This window comes from Ictidomys tridecemlineatus, chromosome 5 (genome assembly GCF_052094955.1).
Source record: "Ictidomys tridecemlineatus isolate mIctTri1 chromosome 5, mIctTri1.hap1, whole genome shotgun sequence".
Classification (NCBI taxonomy): Eukaryota; Metazoa; Chordata; class Mammalia; order Rodentia; family Sciuridae; genus Ictidomys; species Ictidomys tridecemlineatus.
Window position 1 is genome coordinate 93,814,075 of NC_135481.1, and position 16,742 is coordinate 93,830,816.

General features: G+C 44.0%; 1 protein-coding gene and 1 long non-coding RNA gene across 6 annotated transcripts in view; one reads left to right on the forward strand and one right to left on the reverse strand.

Annotated features, from left to right (window-relative positions):
- Positions 1–3,658, reverse strand: part of Map3k9 (mitogen-activated protein kinase kinase kinase 9) — a 75,221-nt gene extending 71,563 nt beyond the window's left edge. For 3 of the 4 annotated variants that reach the window (XM_078050435.1, XM_078050434.1, XM_078050437.1), the window contains exon 1: positions 3,231–3,658. In XM_078050435.1, the coding sequence (XP_077906561.1) occupies positions 3,231–3,642 (412 nt within the window). In that variant the 5' untranslated portion in view covers positions 3,643–3,658. Of the gene's footprint in view, positions 1–1,321; positions 1,441–3,230 lie in introns of all 4 variants that reach the window. The other variant, XM_078050436.1, reaches the window with a different exon arrangement.
- Positions 3,659–3,950: 292 nt separating this feature from the next.
- LOC144377872 (uncharacterized) lies at positions 3,951–10,921 on the forward strand. Of its 2 annotated transcripts, none has more exons than XR_013439107.1 (2): positions 3,951–6,795; positions 10,568–10,921. It is a non-coding gene; the product is annotated as an uncharacterized LOC144377872 (long non-coding RNA). The 2 variants fall into 2 exon arrangements; XR_013439108.1 differs by having other exon boundaries at positions 3,951–4,993.
- The last annotated feature ends 5,821 nt before the right edge of the window (positions 10,922–16,742 follow it).

The following is a 16,742-nucleotide window of genomic DNA, read 5'->3' on the forward strand; positions in this document are numbered from 1 at the left end:
CCTCTATGACCAGCCTTCAAGAAAAGTACAGAACAAAAGTTCAGCTTTCAAACATAAAAGACAGAAGATGGGAAATGGGGTTGTTTTTCCTTTCCTGCTTCCCTGCTAAGAAGTCCCTCTGGATGGGAGTTAAGGAACTGGACCTTCAGTTGCAGCAGTGAGTATGTGAGGCTCTTCCTCGCTTCGGTTCCAGTCAAGACCTGGTTTTAAACAAGAATCAGGTCAACCTGCATTCAGCACATTTTTCAGTTTCTGAGGAAGGATATTTCCAGGAATATCCTTCCTCAGAAGGAACGCCAGGAACAAAACCTATTTCATTTTTGGTGTCAAGATGTTATTCCCTCTCGATTGCATGTTTAGAAACAATGTATAGGCACATTCTGGTGGGTTTGAAGCAAGTGAGTGGTATCGATCCTGTTCATTTAAAAATCATATGTAACCTGAAAATATAACCTTCTATTTCTAGAGGATGTAGGAAAAAGAAGCATATGTTCATAATGTAAATCAATGCTGACCTTAATGTATGCCCTACTTGAAAGCAGACATACTCTCCTAAGAGAAACTTTAAAAAAAAAATACTTAGGATTATATTTCCCAGAATGATAACATTTGGAACTGTACATTTTTAAATCACTTACTAAAATAGAGAATAATGTGTTCCCAGGTTATTTACATTTGTCATCCATTCAGAGCTAAACTCTAAGACCTACATTGGAGGGGATAAAAGCACTATGTAAATGAAAGATGGTTTATATTATCACTATCATATTTTTCCTTTGATGCAAGATTTAGAAATTTCCTCTTGAGTTCTGAATAAAGTTTGAAACAAAGTTTTCATTTTGAGAAACAATACTATGAAGCTAATCATGAACACTTTACTGCTTGACTTCCTGTGTTCCATTTATGATCCAGAATGTAATGCTAAAATACATGCCCCAGGGAAGTTTAAAAGGGCAACTCTGAAGAAGAGTTGTCAGTGGCTCAATTTTATTCTGAGTCTTTAGGGACAAGTTTTGTCCTTCACCTTTATTTTCTGACTGACCCTAACTGAACTGGTGGACAGGGCATGCAGATAAGAGATGTACATGTCCTTATCAAAGTACCACACTGACATTTTACATTTACACCACCAATTTCCCTCATGTAAATTATAAGCACCTCATATCTTATCGTTTCTTTATTCCCTGGCATGTAACACAGTATCTATCATTCCTTAGATACTCAATAATCAGTTTTTGACTGGAATTAAGGTTTCTGAATTATCAAGAGTTAATTTCAGTCAAGATAAGAGATCCAAATGAGGCCAAATAAGAGCACTTACTGGGACTTTCAAACACCATGTTCTTGAAGTCAATTCTTTCAATAAGCATAAAGTTCTGCCTTCTTTCCCATCATTTGGGTTCTAGATTTAGGAATCCACTCTATCCAAGGTAACTTTTGCTACAAAAAAAGATAAGGTCAGGCCACCTTTCAGGAAAAGAGCTTCTGTAGGTAAGAACACTGTTGACATGTCTGACTCTCTAAGACACATTCACTCCTAAGTGTGGACAGCCATGAGGACAAGACACTGAAGAAACTGAGCTCCTGCTCATGACCTTCACAGAACTCTTCTACTCTGACATTAGCTGTCCCTAAAATTAAAATCATAGAATTTTTAACTCACAAAATTTGACTTACAATTAAAATTACACTGTTTTCTAACATGCCAGACTATTTGTATGTCTTCCAACATATGGCCACATTCATCTTCAACACTACTTCAAAACACTATGCCAGGACCTTTGCATGGCCCTCAACTTACCAATACCAGAGCCAAGAAGATGTAGCACCCAGAAACAATTTAAAGTAATTTGCCACCTACAGCCATTATAAAGATCAAGACGAAGTTTTAAATTAAATGAGAGGGAAAAGAAAGAACAAGAAGTGAAAATTTGAATATTACTTTAACAGTCAAACCACCAAAAGAAAAACAAAAAAACAAGGAAAGAGGTTATGTTTTTGACATTAAGTGCTAGTATTTAAAACACATCTTAAGACAAAGTAACACAAGTGTTCAGATGAAAATAAGTTACAGGACAAGAAGATAACTTATGAATAAAAATTTAAGACTACTCAAATTCAGCCCTTGGTAATGATTTTTTTAAGTCAACTAAGGTGCTAAGTATATAAAATATGGAACAAGTAGTAATCAATATATATTAGCAATACATTGTAACAGGGAGGAAATTATGTAAATTCTCAAATACAAAACAGTGTAAACTGCATTAGGAGGTATTTACACCTTTCTTCTAAAATGACAAAGTATAATTGATTAAGGGATTTTAATAGCAATTTAACTTCTTTGGAAAAAAACAAAGGAAATTTCATTACAGGGTGTAGAACAGGGGGGCTCCTGGGAAATTGATGAAAACCAGGACAATTGAGATTTAGCCAATTCCAAATATAGGCAAGGATCTAGGGTGAGAAGAAAACAGAAAATGTATTGTCTAAAGAGTGACTGGGACTTAGCCACTGTACCTGTGCTTCTTAACTTTTCAAGGGGAACGACATACTTTTCCCCTTCTAATCATTTCTCCACCAATCACTTGCCCTCCCCTGTTTCTTAGCACAATATTCAGTGAGACTCCTAAAGGTACAACTTCTGAGAAACAGGATTAGGATCCCAGAAATCAACACCACATTTCGGAGGCACTTGGCTCTGAGTTCACACACGCTTCCGGGTCTTGTGAGCCAGCCCAGCCCTTAGGGAGACACCTCCATCTCTCTTAAAGCAAATACCTTTAAGAGGCGGGGACAGCCCATTGAAGAGGTCGGCAAGGTCCCTGACTTGGAAATTAAGGTTAAGACAGTAACCATCAGCTTGCCTGAAATCTTTCCAGATTTGGAGGGCAAGTTGGAAGAGGAAAGGATCGGGAAATGGGGAGACTTTCATGCTGGGGTTTCAGGATGTGGAAACCAGAAGCTGCTGCTAAGGTAGTCAGATGAAGGTTAAGAAGTCCAATCCCCTGAGTTCCGGGCAAAGCCTGGGGCTTCTTTAGCTTATCCACCGCATCAACTAATAGACCCCGAGCCCCAGAGCGCGCGCATCCACCCATACCCCGGTCAATCATTCCCTATCCAGGTTCCCCACCCCTAACAAACCTCCCGAAGGGCTCCCCTTCCTCCTCCACCACCCCAGGGCTCCATCCTTCCACCTCCCCGCCGGATCCCCAGCCCCGCCTTCATCTTACACTGAATGGGCGGGTAGCAACTGGGGTCCTCGCCTCCAGGCTGGCAGCGGCTGGAGAAGGCGCTGCGCGGAGTCACGTAGTTGCTGGGGAAGATGCCCACCCGCTGGTTCAGCTGCCCGGTCCACCAGCCCTCGTCGCCGGACACCTGGGAGTCCTTGGACAGCACCTCCACCACGTCGCCCAGCCGCAGGGTCAGCTCGTCCTCTCCCGCCGCCTCGTACTCGAACACGGCCGTCCAGTAGGGCAACGGTGCTTCGGAGCCCAGCTCCCCGGGGGCCGCCGCCGCCGCCGCCGCCGCCTCCTCCTCTTCTTCCTCCTCCTCCTCGGCCCCGGCCCCAGTTCCATTCTCCCCAGGCGGGGCGGCATCGGCGGCGCTCGCCAGGCAGCCGAGAAGCGCTCTGGAGGGCTCCATGGAGCGGCCGATCCATAGGGTGCGGGGCTGTCGCCGCCCGCAGGAGCCGCCGCCGCCTATTGTTCATGCGGCTCCGCAGAGCTGGGGGGACCCCCCTCCCCCGACGGCGGCCGCAGGTAGGGCCCGAGGTGGCGGGGCGGGGAGAGCTGGCTGGCCCGGGCTGGCGCGGCGGGGAGACAAGTGCGCCGAGCACGAACGCTCACCGCAGCATAGGGGCGCGGCGGGCCGGACTCCCCGCCTGCCCGCTCGCCCCCGGGGGCGGCCTCACCTCCTCAGCCGCCGGTACCTGCTAGCGCTGCCGGTGCCCGCCGCCGCCCGCCGGCTGCCGCTCCCCTCTCCGCCCCGCGCCGCGCCCCGCCCCCCGCGCCGCCCGCACGCCCGGGACCACCTGACGCGGGCCTGGCTCCGCCCCAACCCTGCGGACCCGGGGGGCGGTGCCGTCAGCCCCGGGCCCGCCCCCGTACCAGCTCGCTCTCCCATTGGCGGCGGCGGCCAGTCCACAGGTTCCTCTCGCCGTGGTTGGGGCAGCCTCGCCGGCCGCCTCCCAGGTCCCTCCACCCCCTGCGCCTTTGTCGCACCGCCCCCCTCTGCGGGCTCTGCTATTCTCAAACCCCAGGTTGACCCAGCGCTGTCTCCCATTGGCCCGCCGCAGCTCCGACCATTGGTCCACGGCACCTGTCCATATCCTGGGAGAGTTCAACACCGGCAGGAAGAGGCTCCGGCCTCATTGGGTGTGTGAGGAGGGAAGGTGGGTCCTAAAAGGTACCGCTGAGAGTTCATTCAGAGCGAAAAGGCTGGAAGGGAAGACGCTCCCATTGTTTACCATGGGTGGGTAGAGGGGCTCCACTGGGCAGCACCGGTATTCTTCATCCTAAAGGGTCTTTTGAAAGTGAGCAGAGGAGAAAGGAATTGGGTTGCACCCCGGAGAGAGCTGTCTTCTCCAGCTTCCTTTTTAGTTGATTCTCTACCTCTTAAGATCTGCCTCTACCCTAGTGCAACCTGGTGGATCAGCTTTCATACTACCCCAAACCCGCCCCCACCACCCCTACCCCAGAGCCTTTCATCTCCTAGTTAAGCCTTTCAGGACCACTGGAATGTTCATTAGAAGAACTCTTGAAACTACACTTCTCGCCTCAATGAAGACTGCGCACGGCTCTCCCTTTGGGGTTCCTGTAAGAAGAGATTCCAATACCGTCATTGTTTTAAAATTCAGAAAGGCAAAAGACTATCTAGGTGTTGTGGCTCAGGTCTGTAATTCCAGGTACTTGGGAGGCTACGGAAGGAGGATCCCAAATTCAAGGCCAGCCTTAGCAATTTAGCGAGACCCTGCCTCAAAATTTAAAGAAAAAAGGTGAGAGACCACCTTACTGGGGCTTCACACTGCGGCTGGGAAAGCAGTCATGAAGTGGGGTTGGTGTCTCTGAAGATAATTAACTTTTCAACAATCCTTGGGTTTCTCTTGGTTAGTAAAATTGCCATCTTGGATCATGGTGACATGTAAAGAGATCAGATCAAGCAGAACATACATAAAACCTGTGCTGCCACTCATTCTCAAAGGCCAACCCTTCCCTACATCCCTTTGTTATACTGTTTTTTCAAACATAAAGAAAGAGATAGGTGGCCCCTAATGTTTCTTCTGTGCTTTAATCCTATCATAGCCATGTTGACTTCTAAGAAGAAAAGTTCTCTTTTATTTCAAAACAAGCCTGGTATCTACCAAACTGCATTACTGTTTCCTTTTTGGAGATAGATAGGATTTATTTAGCAAGAGTTAGTGCTTCACTGACTACTCTTTTGTGTAAATTTAGTATGGAGTTTATTATTAGAAAAACTGAAACAGTTTGGAAAAATAACCAGGCAGAGCATGAGCTTAGGCAAGTGCCTTACATGTACTGCCCCCACTCATCCTTAAGGTGAGGGCGTGGACCAGAAGATCCCCTGTGTTCTAGTCTGCACATTCTGGGAAGTCTGGGTACATTTAGCAGATAAAGGGTTATTGCTGAAAGGTCTTGCTCAGGGCTGCAAGTAAGGACTGGCATAGATGGAACCTGGCTCCTCACCCATGAATGTGGCTACACTGTAGACCTAGGCAATCCACACATATAAGTCTTAAATAAAAGAGGTGAAATGGTGTTGTTCAAAAGAGCATACAGGCTGGGGATGAGGCTCAGTGGTAGAGCACTTGCCTAACATGCACAAAGCCATGAGTCTCCAGTACCACAAAACAAAAGAGAATCCAGAGTAGGTCTTAAGATTCCTGGGCCAGGTGTGGTGGCACATGCCTGTGATCCCAGCTACTCAGGTGGAACATAGTCTGAGAAATTTAGTGAGAACCTGTCTCAAAATAAAAATGGCTAAGTATATAGCTCAATAGCAGAGTATTTGCCTAGCATGCACAAAGCTCTGGGTTCAACTCCCAGTACCACCAGAGGAGGGGAAAAAGTCAAGAGAAAGGTTTCCTGAAATAAATGCTCTGAAATAATGTTTGAGTTCTTACTGTACATAGGATCAATGAATTGGAAAAGATGGATGAGTCTCAGTAGATTATCTAGGTTTTGGGGTTTTTGGTTTGGTTTTTTGTTCGTTTCGGTTTTGGTATTTTGTTGTTGTTGTTGTTGTACTGGGGATTGAATCCAGGGCCTCAAACATGATAGGCTACCTCTAAGCTATGTCCCTAGCCCACCCACTTTACTCCCCTGGTACTAGGGATTGAACCAAGGGATCCTCTACCACTAATCTAGCTAGGATTATATGTGTGTATTACTACATTGAACAATGTCTATCAACTAGGTTTTGTTTAAGACAAAAACCATTTCCTACCCAAGTAGAAGAAAGTCAGGGATTCAGAGTAAAGGTACTTTATGTTTTTTAAAAGATCATAAGAAAAAAAGATTTCTTGATAAAATTATAATCTGGGGGGGAAAGGAGTTTTACAAACTGGGTGTAGACAGAGAGAAATAGCAAGAGAAAATGCTGGAAAGAAAAATGTCAATAGTAGGTCTTTTTAGTAGGATTACAAGTAACTGAATAATTTTTTATTATCATTTTGCTCATCTGTAATCTTATATGATCTACTACATAGTTTCATGGATTCCCCTCCCCGCAAAGAGGAAAAGAAGAAAACAATCTGTGATCCCTATGAATAAGAAAATGGTAACTCCCTGTACCATTTAAATCTTTAATGTCTTAGCATGTGTTTAGGATCTCATGAAGAGTCACTCATCAAACATTCCAACAAGTCATTCAGTAAATATTTGTTGAATGGATAAGTGCTAGGAATTGAAATGAGGGGAGATCCTTCAGGCTTGTGTTGGCTGGCAGGGCTTCCTGGAAGAGGCAGAACCAGAACTGGTCCTGGAAGGATTCTGGGTGAAGCAGGAAAACGCTTGTGTTCAGAAAAGGAAGGAGGGAGCAGACACAGCCTCAGAGGTGGGAAAGCCTGGAAAGGTCAACCCATTTGGATGACTCGAAAGGGTGAGAAAAAACTCTGAAAAGATAGGCTGAGACCAGATGGTAGAGGGCCTGGTAATTACTTGATTCATACTAGTAATTATTTAATTGATTATTTGTAATTATTTAATACCAAGTGTGTTCACCTTAAGGGCAGTGACCGGTCTGTCTGGTTCTTGATGGTTCTCCCAGCACCTGGAGAGTGTCTGGCACATAATTAACTCTCAGCACATATTTGCAACTGAATGACTGGCTGGAATGCCAGCCTGGGAAGTCTGGGTACATTGAGCAGATAAAGGGTTATCGATGAAAGGTTTTGATCAGGGCTGCAAGTGAGGACTGGCATAGATGGAACCTGAATGATGAGATGCTGAAGTTGGCCATTGTCTGTCAACTAGGAGGCCTGAGAATGGAAATGAATGTAAAAGGTCGAGTGATAGCAATTCCACCCAGTGGAGAGGAGAGAGTGGGGGAGGAGGGATGAAACGAATGAAATAATGGAAGGACAGGTTATTAAGAGACTTTGAAATCTAGGTGGACCCCTATTAGGTTCCTGAGGAAAGGGGTTGACAATTGTCATTCAAAAAAAAAGAAAAATTTTCTCCACCACCCTGAAAAGTATAGCACCGAGCAGGGAGAAAATAATGGCAATCGTGATGCAAGTTGGCAGTAGACTTAGGTGAAACGGTCTTGGTGCATCCTGGCTCTAGCCTTTAAAAAACATGTGACTTTGTGCACGACACCATTTAGAACCCCAATTTCCTCATTTTGAAATAGCTATAATAAGAGAACCTGCTTTTTATGGATGTGTATAGGATTCAATGAGACAAGACATACAAAATCATGCTACTTGGCACTTGGTAAATATTCAGTGTATTTCTTTCCTTCCTGAATCACCTGCAGAACCCCAGAGGGAGAGAAAGCTAGCAAGCAATATAGACTGGGGGGCACGAACGTGGGGCCTTGGGTTCTGATTAATCTGAATCCATGCTTACTGTGTGCTGTTAGACAAGTTTACCCCCCTGTGCCCCAGATCCCTCATCTGGGAAATTAGGGATAATAATACCTGTCTCTCTGGCCTCCTGGAATGATTAAGGGGCATGATAGATGTTAGGTGCTTAGTGCAGAATCTAGCACCTAGTTATTATTATTTAATATTATTTTGGCCTAAAGTATGACTTAGTAAATGAAAGTCACTCTCCTCTTGGTTCCCTTGGGAAATATTTTAAATCAGCCCTTTGGTCTAAAATTCCTGTAGCAGACATTGACCTTTTCTAAAGAAGTCAGCCCACCCACCTCATTCTCACATTTCAGGAAAAGAGTCCTAGTTCTTAATTCATAAAGTCCATTTGCACCAAATATAATTCTAAGTGAATGGTTTGAGGGAGTGAGTGGTTTTGGGGCTGACGGAATAGAAATTTCGGAGCCAAACAGACTTAGGTTCAGATTCCTGACCACCTAGACAAGCATGTCTTTAGGTGAGCTACTCCATCTTTCCACTTCATTGTTCATAAAACAAGGGTGTGTAAAATGGAGTTGTTGCAAGGATTCGATGAATTAAGGGGTCTCCTGGAAGTACTCAACATATAAGTGCTCAATTAGATTGTAAATGTGCTTATTGCAATTGATAGTATTTTAGTTCCTATCTGTTCAGAATTAGTACTGCTTGGGGCTGGGGTTGTGGCTCAGTGGTAGAGTGCTTGCCTACCATGTGCAAGTTACTGAGTTTGATCCCCGGCATCACATTAAAAAAAATAAAAAATAAATAAAATAAAGGTATTAAAAAAAGTATTTGGCTGCGGTTATGGCTCAGCGGTAGAGCACTTGACTAGCAGGCGCATGGCTCTGGGTTTGATCCTCAGCAACCATATTAAAATAATAATAATAATAACAAATTTTAAAAATTACCATCAAAATGGTAAGAAATCTTCTCTCCTTTCTTCTTCTCCTAGCTCCCATGAAAGCCTTGTTCAGAAAAGGAACAGACTATGGGGGCTTTTAGAATGTCACGTCTCTAGAGAGCCAGCTTAATAATGGTCAGAGCCTTTAATCAAGAAGTGAGGTCAGACAGAATTTCTGCTTCAGCCAATCTGGTGGCATAGTAGGCCCCTGGGACAGCTCTCTATGAAATTACATTGCTTATGACCACGAAGGGTCTGCAAGGACTTCATTTAAGCCTTTTAGTCAAGGACTCCCAAAAGGTCAATCAAATGAGAGAGATTCCATTAAAGCGATTATCCCTATAATTAGGGTTTGTGAAGGCTGTGTAATGACTGGGAAAATAATCACATAAAGTGAAAAGAAAAAAATCATATTTGTTATAATAGTAAAATAATTTAAAAATATAAATTGGATAAATCAAGAGAAAAAATACACACGTAATGTAGTCCTAATTTTGTGGAATATATGTGCATTAACATTATTGAGGGAAATACATCAAAATGCAAAGAGCAATCAACTCCAATTGAGATGATGGGATTAGAAGAATGATTTTTCTTTGCCCAGTGCTATTTAGTATTGTCTATTATTAAAATGTACAAATGTTCTAGTTAGAAAAGTATGTTGGATTCAAAAAGAAAAATACCAATCTCGCTTATATTGGGATTCTAAAAAAAGAACTCATGAAATAGAGTAAAATGGTGGGAGGCTGGGAACTGGAGGGATTGGGGAGATGATGGTCAAAGCACACAAAATTTCAATTAGGAAAGAGGAATAAACCCAAGAGATCTGTTGTATGTCACAATGAACATAATTAATAACAGTCTATTGTAAACTTGAAAATTGCTGAATGCAGATTTTAAGCATTCTCACCACACACACACACACACAAAAAAAAAAACTATGGAGATAAACATAGTCATTACTATATTCATTAGTTTGATTTAGCCATTCCACAATGTATATACATATCCAAAACATCACATGATAGTATAAATATATACAATTTTTATTTGTCAATTAAAATAATAATAAAAGAGGCTCCCAAAAAAGAACAGTATGTTAATAACCATGATGAGTATAAAAGTTTTCAATGTAAGGAAATTCGCAAAATATAATGGTAAATGAAAAAGTAGTGGAAAAGCTTTTATGCAATATGATCACAAATGTGAGTGTAGGTGTGTGTAGCATCAAAATCTTAACTGTCTGGGCAAAGTGGTAGAATATGGGCAATTTTTCTTTCCTTCATTTTACTTTTATTTCCCATATAATTAAAATAACCACATTATACTTCTGTAACTGAAATAAAGAACTACAAAATCATTTTTAACTATGACAAATTTCAACTGAAAGCATTATTGTTATCTGAAGAGATAGTAGAGGAAAGAAAAAACCCAGATTCAAGATGACAGTGATAATAATAATGATAACGGTGATAGTAATAATGATAACAGCTACTATTAATTGCAGGCTCATTGGGTGTCATGAACTGTTCACAGTCTTTTTTTTTTTTTTTTTTTTTTTTTTTATCTTTCAGTGCTTTCAAACTTCTTCTAAGCAAACAGGTTCCTGGAATCCAAATATGCCATGCATTCCCTATCCCTCCTACCTCATGGAAGGAACTTCTTGGTTGGATGCAGACAGACTTGTGGACTAATTTTGCATAGTGTGGTGCTGCACTCCTAGCACCAAGGAAAGACTTCCTCTTTTGATTCTTCAACTTTTCAACCTTGGGCATTAAATCATATTGGTAAGAAAGCCTTAAGCTCAAACCTCAACTCACTGTTTTGTTTCTGGGATACATGCCTTCTTATCTGAAACAATATCAATTCAGAGATTTTTGTTATTTGCTATGTAGCTAACCAATAAAATCTGAGATAGCAGCAAGGCTTACCGTTGTCCCTGAACAGTACTATTTTACAGTAGCCGAAGCAGTTTGGTAATGGACTTGGCACAGCAAAACCCTCTTAGAGACAATGGTAGACAAATGCGCCACCGTGTGGTTTTGAGAGGTATGGCGCCTCTTTGATTTTACATTTTTTCCTAGTGGTCGCTGGGTGGAACCCTTTCAATTTGTTAGGAAACTAAGACCTAGACAAGTGATACTACTGGATTTTGAACCAAAATCTTCAATCTTTTCTCACTACAACTTCTCCCAGCTTTTCAGGTTAACTCAGGGACATCTGCTCCTCAATCTCACAAGCAAAGAAACAAAGTCTAGACAGGATATATAACTTGCTAAAGAAAGGGTCCATAGCTAATTTGGGGGGTCTCTGCTTTTTTTTATTGTATTCACTAATTTATTCAGCAAGTATTTTTACACATGAATACTATGTGTAGAAAATCACTAGAGTTAGTCAAGAGAGGTGGTGCTTGCCTGTAATTCCAGCAACTTGAGAGGCCGAGACAGGAGGATCTCAAGTTTGAGGGCCAGCCTCACAACCCAGTGAAACCCTGTATCGTAGTAAAAAGGGATGAGGATGTAGATCAGTGGTAGAGCACTCCTGGGTTCAATCCCTGAAAAAGAAAGAAAGAAAATCACTACAGTTATAGTAGTGAACAAAATAGTCAAAAAATCCCCTCATAAAGCTCATGTTGCAATGTGGGAAACAGATAACATAAGCAAGTATAATGCAAAATATAACATTTGAAAGGGGTAAATATAAAAAAGGAAAAAATATGGGGAAGGGACATAGGAAATGCTGGAAGGAGTTACATTTCAGAGTGACCAGAGAATTCTCCTTGATGAGGTAAATAAGACCTGAAAGAACTGAGCAAACCAGCCATACAGATATGGAGGAAGAGCACTCAGGCAAGCTTGCAGGACAGTGCAAAGACCCTGGAGCAGGAGAATGCTCCAGGGGGAAAAAAAAGAGTAAGAATGAGAGCTCAAGGGTAGTGAGAGCTGCTGGAGGCTTTGGGGGTCTCATTCATGTGAGGACTTTGACTTCTCTTTCATTGAGCCAGGCCACTGAGGAGCTCCGAGCAGAGGAGTGGTGAGGTCAGACGGCTGTAACAGGGTCCCTCAGCTACTGGGTTCACAGTGGACTTTAGAAAGCCGCCGCAGGGACTGAGACGGGCTATTCAATAATCCTGTCAAGAAATATGAGCAGAGGAGACAAGGGAGGGGGCAATGGGGCATCATGAAAGGAGGCTAGAATTTTAAAATATATTTTGACAGTAGACCAACCCGTTTTGCTGATCAATCTGAAAGTGGCCAAAAGGTTTTGGGCCTGAGCAACTGAAAGTCTGACATCACCACTAATGGAGAAGGGGGAGAAGTTGATTTGGGGGAGAATCTCAGCAGCTTAATGTTAGATGTGCTAAGTCAGAGGTCAGTGTTCTACCTCCAAGGGGAGGTGTCAGGGAGGCAGTAGATTACCAAAGTCTGGAGTTCAGCCAAGAACTATTGAATAATAATAGTGGAGTCAGAGACATTAACTCCACAAAATTACCATGCACACAATGATGATTAGAAAACACTCAGACTCAAACAAAAAAAAAATATTTTCCAATTTAGCATGTAGTTTTTAATATTTCTACCCAAAGAAGATTTTTTTTTTTAAATGGCTCTGTCTCTTCTGGTTGAAAGCTGTTAATTTTTTGCTCATAGATCTAAGAACTGAGTCTCCTGCATTAGTCAGACCTTTAGGATGTTTGCCTGTTCTCTGGGTGCAATTGCTTACAGCCGTGGGATATGCTTCTTTATTATTTTATTATGGGATGGCAGAGCCACTGAGAGCTTATTGAGTAGCAGGCCATAGGTTAGGCGCTGACTCGTGCCCTCAATTAATGTGTACAAAGATGAAGCCACCTACCTACCAAGTATACCATTGATTGTAATAGCAGCCAACATTCAAATTGTGTTTCACAATTTAGGAGACACTTTTATAGACAGGTGCTAGTATAGTGATTAGAAGCACAGACTCTGGAACCACATTGCCTAGGTTTCAATCTCACTTCTGTTATGACTTTGCTTTGTGGTCTAGAATAATCTACCTAACCTTTCTGTTAAGTCTCAGTTTTCTCAAGTACAAAATGGGGGAAGAACATTTGTACCTTCTAAAGTAGTTTTAAGGATCGAGGTATACATGGGCAGTACTAAGAACATAGTAAGCCCTCAAAAAAAAAAATAGCCTATGAAACAGATATTCTTTTTAATCACATTTACTAATAAAGAAAATGAGTTTTTCATCTCACTCCAGTCAGAATGGCAGTTATCAAGAATACAAGAAACAATAGTGTTGCGAGGATGTGGGGGAAAAGCACACGCATACATTGCTGGTGAGACTGCAAACTGGTGCAGCCAATCAGGAAAGCAGTATGGAGATTCCTTGGAAAACTGGGAATGGAATCACCATTTGACCCAGCTATCTTCCATTCCTTAGTCTATACCCAAAGGACTTAAAAACAGCATAATATAGTGACTCAGCCACATCAACATTTATAGCAGCACAATTCACAGTAACGAACCTGTAGAACCAACCTAGATGCCCTTTAATAGATAAAGAAACTGTGGTATACAGACACCATGGAATATTACTCAGAAATAAAAGAGAATAAAATTATGACATTTACAGGTAAATCGATGGAATTGGAGAATATCATGCTAAGCAAAGTAAGCCAATCCCCCCCCCCAAAAAAAGGCTGAATGTTTTCTCGGATAAGTGGATGCTAATCCATAGTGTGGAGGGGGATGGGATGAGTGGAGGAACTTTGAATTGGGCAAAGAGGAGGGAGGAGAGGAAGGGGAGGGGAGGGGGCATGGGGATAGGAAAGATGGTGGAATGAGACATGTATGATTGCACGAATGGTGTGACCCTACCTCGTGTACAACCAGAGAAGTGAAAACGTGTGCTCTATTTGTGTACGATGAATGGAAGAGCATTCTGCTGTCATGTATAACTAATTAGAACAAAAAATAAATAAAAATAAGTCTCATAGAGGTTATTTATTAGGGCTTACAGTAATAAGCGGTTGAGGGACACACCTACCCAAGAGCACTTGCTTCTGACTCCCAAGTTTCACCCACTTAGAATCTGCTAAGGTTTGAATGTTCCCCAGAACTCGTTTGTTGGCAACTCCATCTCCAAACTATTGGGAGGTGGGACTTTTGGGAAGTGACGGAATGGATTAATCCATCCATTGCTGAAGGGATTATTGAGGGAGCGGCCGTGTTATAAAAGCAAGCTCTCTAGCACCCTTGCAGTCTCATCATGGGATGCCCTGTGCTGCTCTGGGACTCTGCAGAGGGCCCCCTCAGATGACTCACCAGATGTGCTGGACCCCAGCCTTCAGAAGCCCAGCAAACCGTTATTCTTTGTAATTCACTTAACTCAGGATGTTCAGTTACAGCAGCAGGAAAGGGACCAAGAATCCATTTCCTCGGAGGGGCTTGGTTTTGTATTAGAACAGCCAAACTTTCTCACGCATCTCCTGGAGTCCACTGACTTGGTCCCCAGCCATGGCACTTGAGAAGTAGTGGATACCTTGGGGAGTGGGGTCTAGTCTTTGTGAAAGGACTCCCGGACTTTGAGGGGGGGGAAACAGCAAAAATAACCTTTTTGGGGGGCAGGGAAGCAGCCTGTCAGGATCCAGGCCAAGAGCTTCGCATGCCTTTCCTGTCAAATCTTCATCAAAAACCTAGTACTAGGTACTTTTCACAAGCCCTCCGTTTACACCCTGGGGCGCAGAGCCATTAAGTAACAGGAGTGGCAGGTGTTAGCGGTGGCTTTCCGACTCAGCAACCCTGATCAGAGTCCCCGGGTTTGGGCTCCGGAAGTCTTCCACCTGCCGGCAGTTTAGCTGCCAGCAAAATTCACCTTCTGCTGAGGCCGGAGCAGGCAGATGCTGGCGCCCTTTCGCCCCACCCACCACGCAGTGACACAGGCAGCCCCGCCCCTGCCCTTTGCTCCTCCCCACACCTGAGGTGGGCGGGCCCACTCCGGGCCCACCCCCCTGGAGCCCAACCCTCTGGAGCCCAACCCCCTGGGGCTCTGCAGAAGGGGAGGGTCTCCGCAACTCTCACCCCGCACCCTCCAGGGGGCTGGCGGGAGGTCAGCGTGGTTCAAGCCTCTGGCTTCCTAGATCCCCAGGTTCCATTTCCACCCCTCCACCCCGGGAGTGAACAAGTAGAGCTGCTGTCTCGCAGTCAAAGGGAACACACGACTTCCCCATTCAGACGTGAGACTGGAAGTGGGAAGGAGAGAGGGAACCTCAGGGGTTGGCCTGAGCTTAGGTTTTGACGTCAGCGATCTAGTGTTTCTTCTCCCTCCTTCTCTCCTTCCTTCCTTCCCGACCCCTTCCTGCTCTCTCCTCTCTATCCTCCCTCCCTCCCTCCCTTCCTTCCTTCCTTCCCTCCTTTCTTTTTGAATAGTGCACTGTTTTGCTGCGCACAAATTGCAACACACAGCCTGAGGAAGCACCAACCAAAGTTCTTGCTACTGCTACCCTGAACCCTTTGTCCAGTGTTATAGTTGATACCACATGTTCCCTGAAAGCTCGTGTGTTGAGCCTTGGTTCCCCAGCCATGGCACTTGAGAAGTAGTGGAAACCCTGGGGAGTGGGGCCTAGTTGGAGGAAGTGGTTCACTGACACCCACCACTCTCCACCCTCACCTTCTGCTTTGCTCCTCTCCAAGCTTCCTTGCCTTAATGTTCTGACCACCACCAGCCCAAAGGAATGGAATCGAGCAACCGTGGACGGAAACCTGGGAAACTGTAAATCAAAAGAAATCTTCCCTCCTTTTTTCTCTGGTATTTTGTCACAGCAATGGAAAACTGGCAGATACACTGACTGCAACGCTACTGAAGTGGTTGAGCTGCATTCAGAATACTTCACATACTTGGGGTATTTTTTGTGGGGGATTCTGATGTGTCTTTGTTGTGACTATTCTTCCCTTAATTAATATATGTCCTAGTGCCTATTAATAACCCTCGGCACACTTGCCTCTTGTCACAGCTCTTCCTGCATAGATGGAGTGATTGTGTAGCTTGTGAGCTTCAGCTGGGTCTGAGTATGTTCTGGTTGGCTCCCTCTTCTGCATCCACCATTCCCAGACTACACCCATCCCTTGCATGTGTCCTTGACTCCTCCAGCTATGTAGTCGGAAGCTTCCCACAAAGACAAGTGTCTACCTCAGCTTCTTTCTCCTTTCTCCCCAAGAAAGCTCACATGGCAGGCAGCTATGATTGCTCAGTCTACTCCCCCAGAAAATACTGATTTTTGTTGTTGTTTGTTTTCTGGTACCAGGGATTGAATCCAGGGGCACTTAACCACTGAACCACATCCCTAGCCCTTTTTTACATTTTATTTAGAGACAGGGTCTCGCTAAGTTGCTTAGGGCCTTGCTAAGTTGTTGAGGCTGGACTTGAACTCCTGCCTTATCTTCCCAAGCTACTGGGATTACAGGTGTACTTTGATGCATCTGGCAAATTGCATGTTTTAATAACTTGCCTTCTGCACATGCTCTAAAATCCCCTGTAAGGATACTTCTTGAAAGACTTGGATTGCTTTCCTGCAGGCCTGCAGATTTCAGGCTCCTGATGTCAACCTGGGCCTCTGCCTGCAAGCACAATCTCTCTGAGTTGTTGGAGACCTTGTCTCTCAGCTGGGAAGCTTATGCAAGCCACCATATAACCATTGGGGTCCTGTCCCTCTAACTGAGCTCCTGAAGCAAGCCACTTAGCTCTCTGGAGCTTAATATTCTCCTG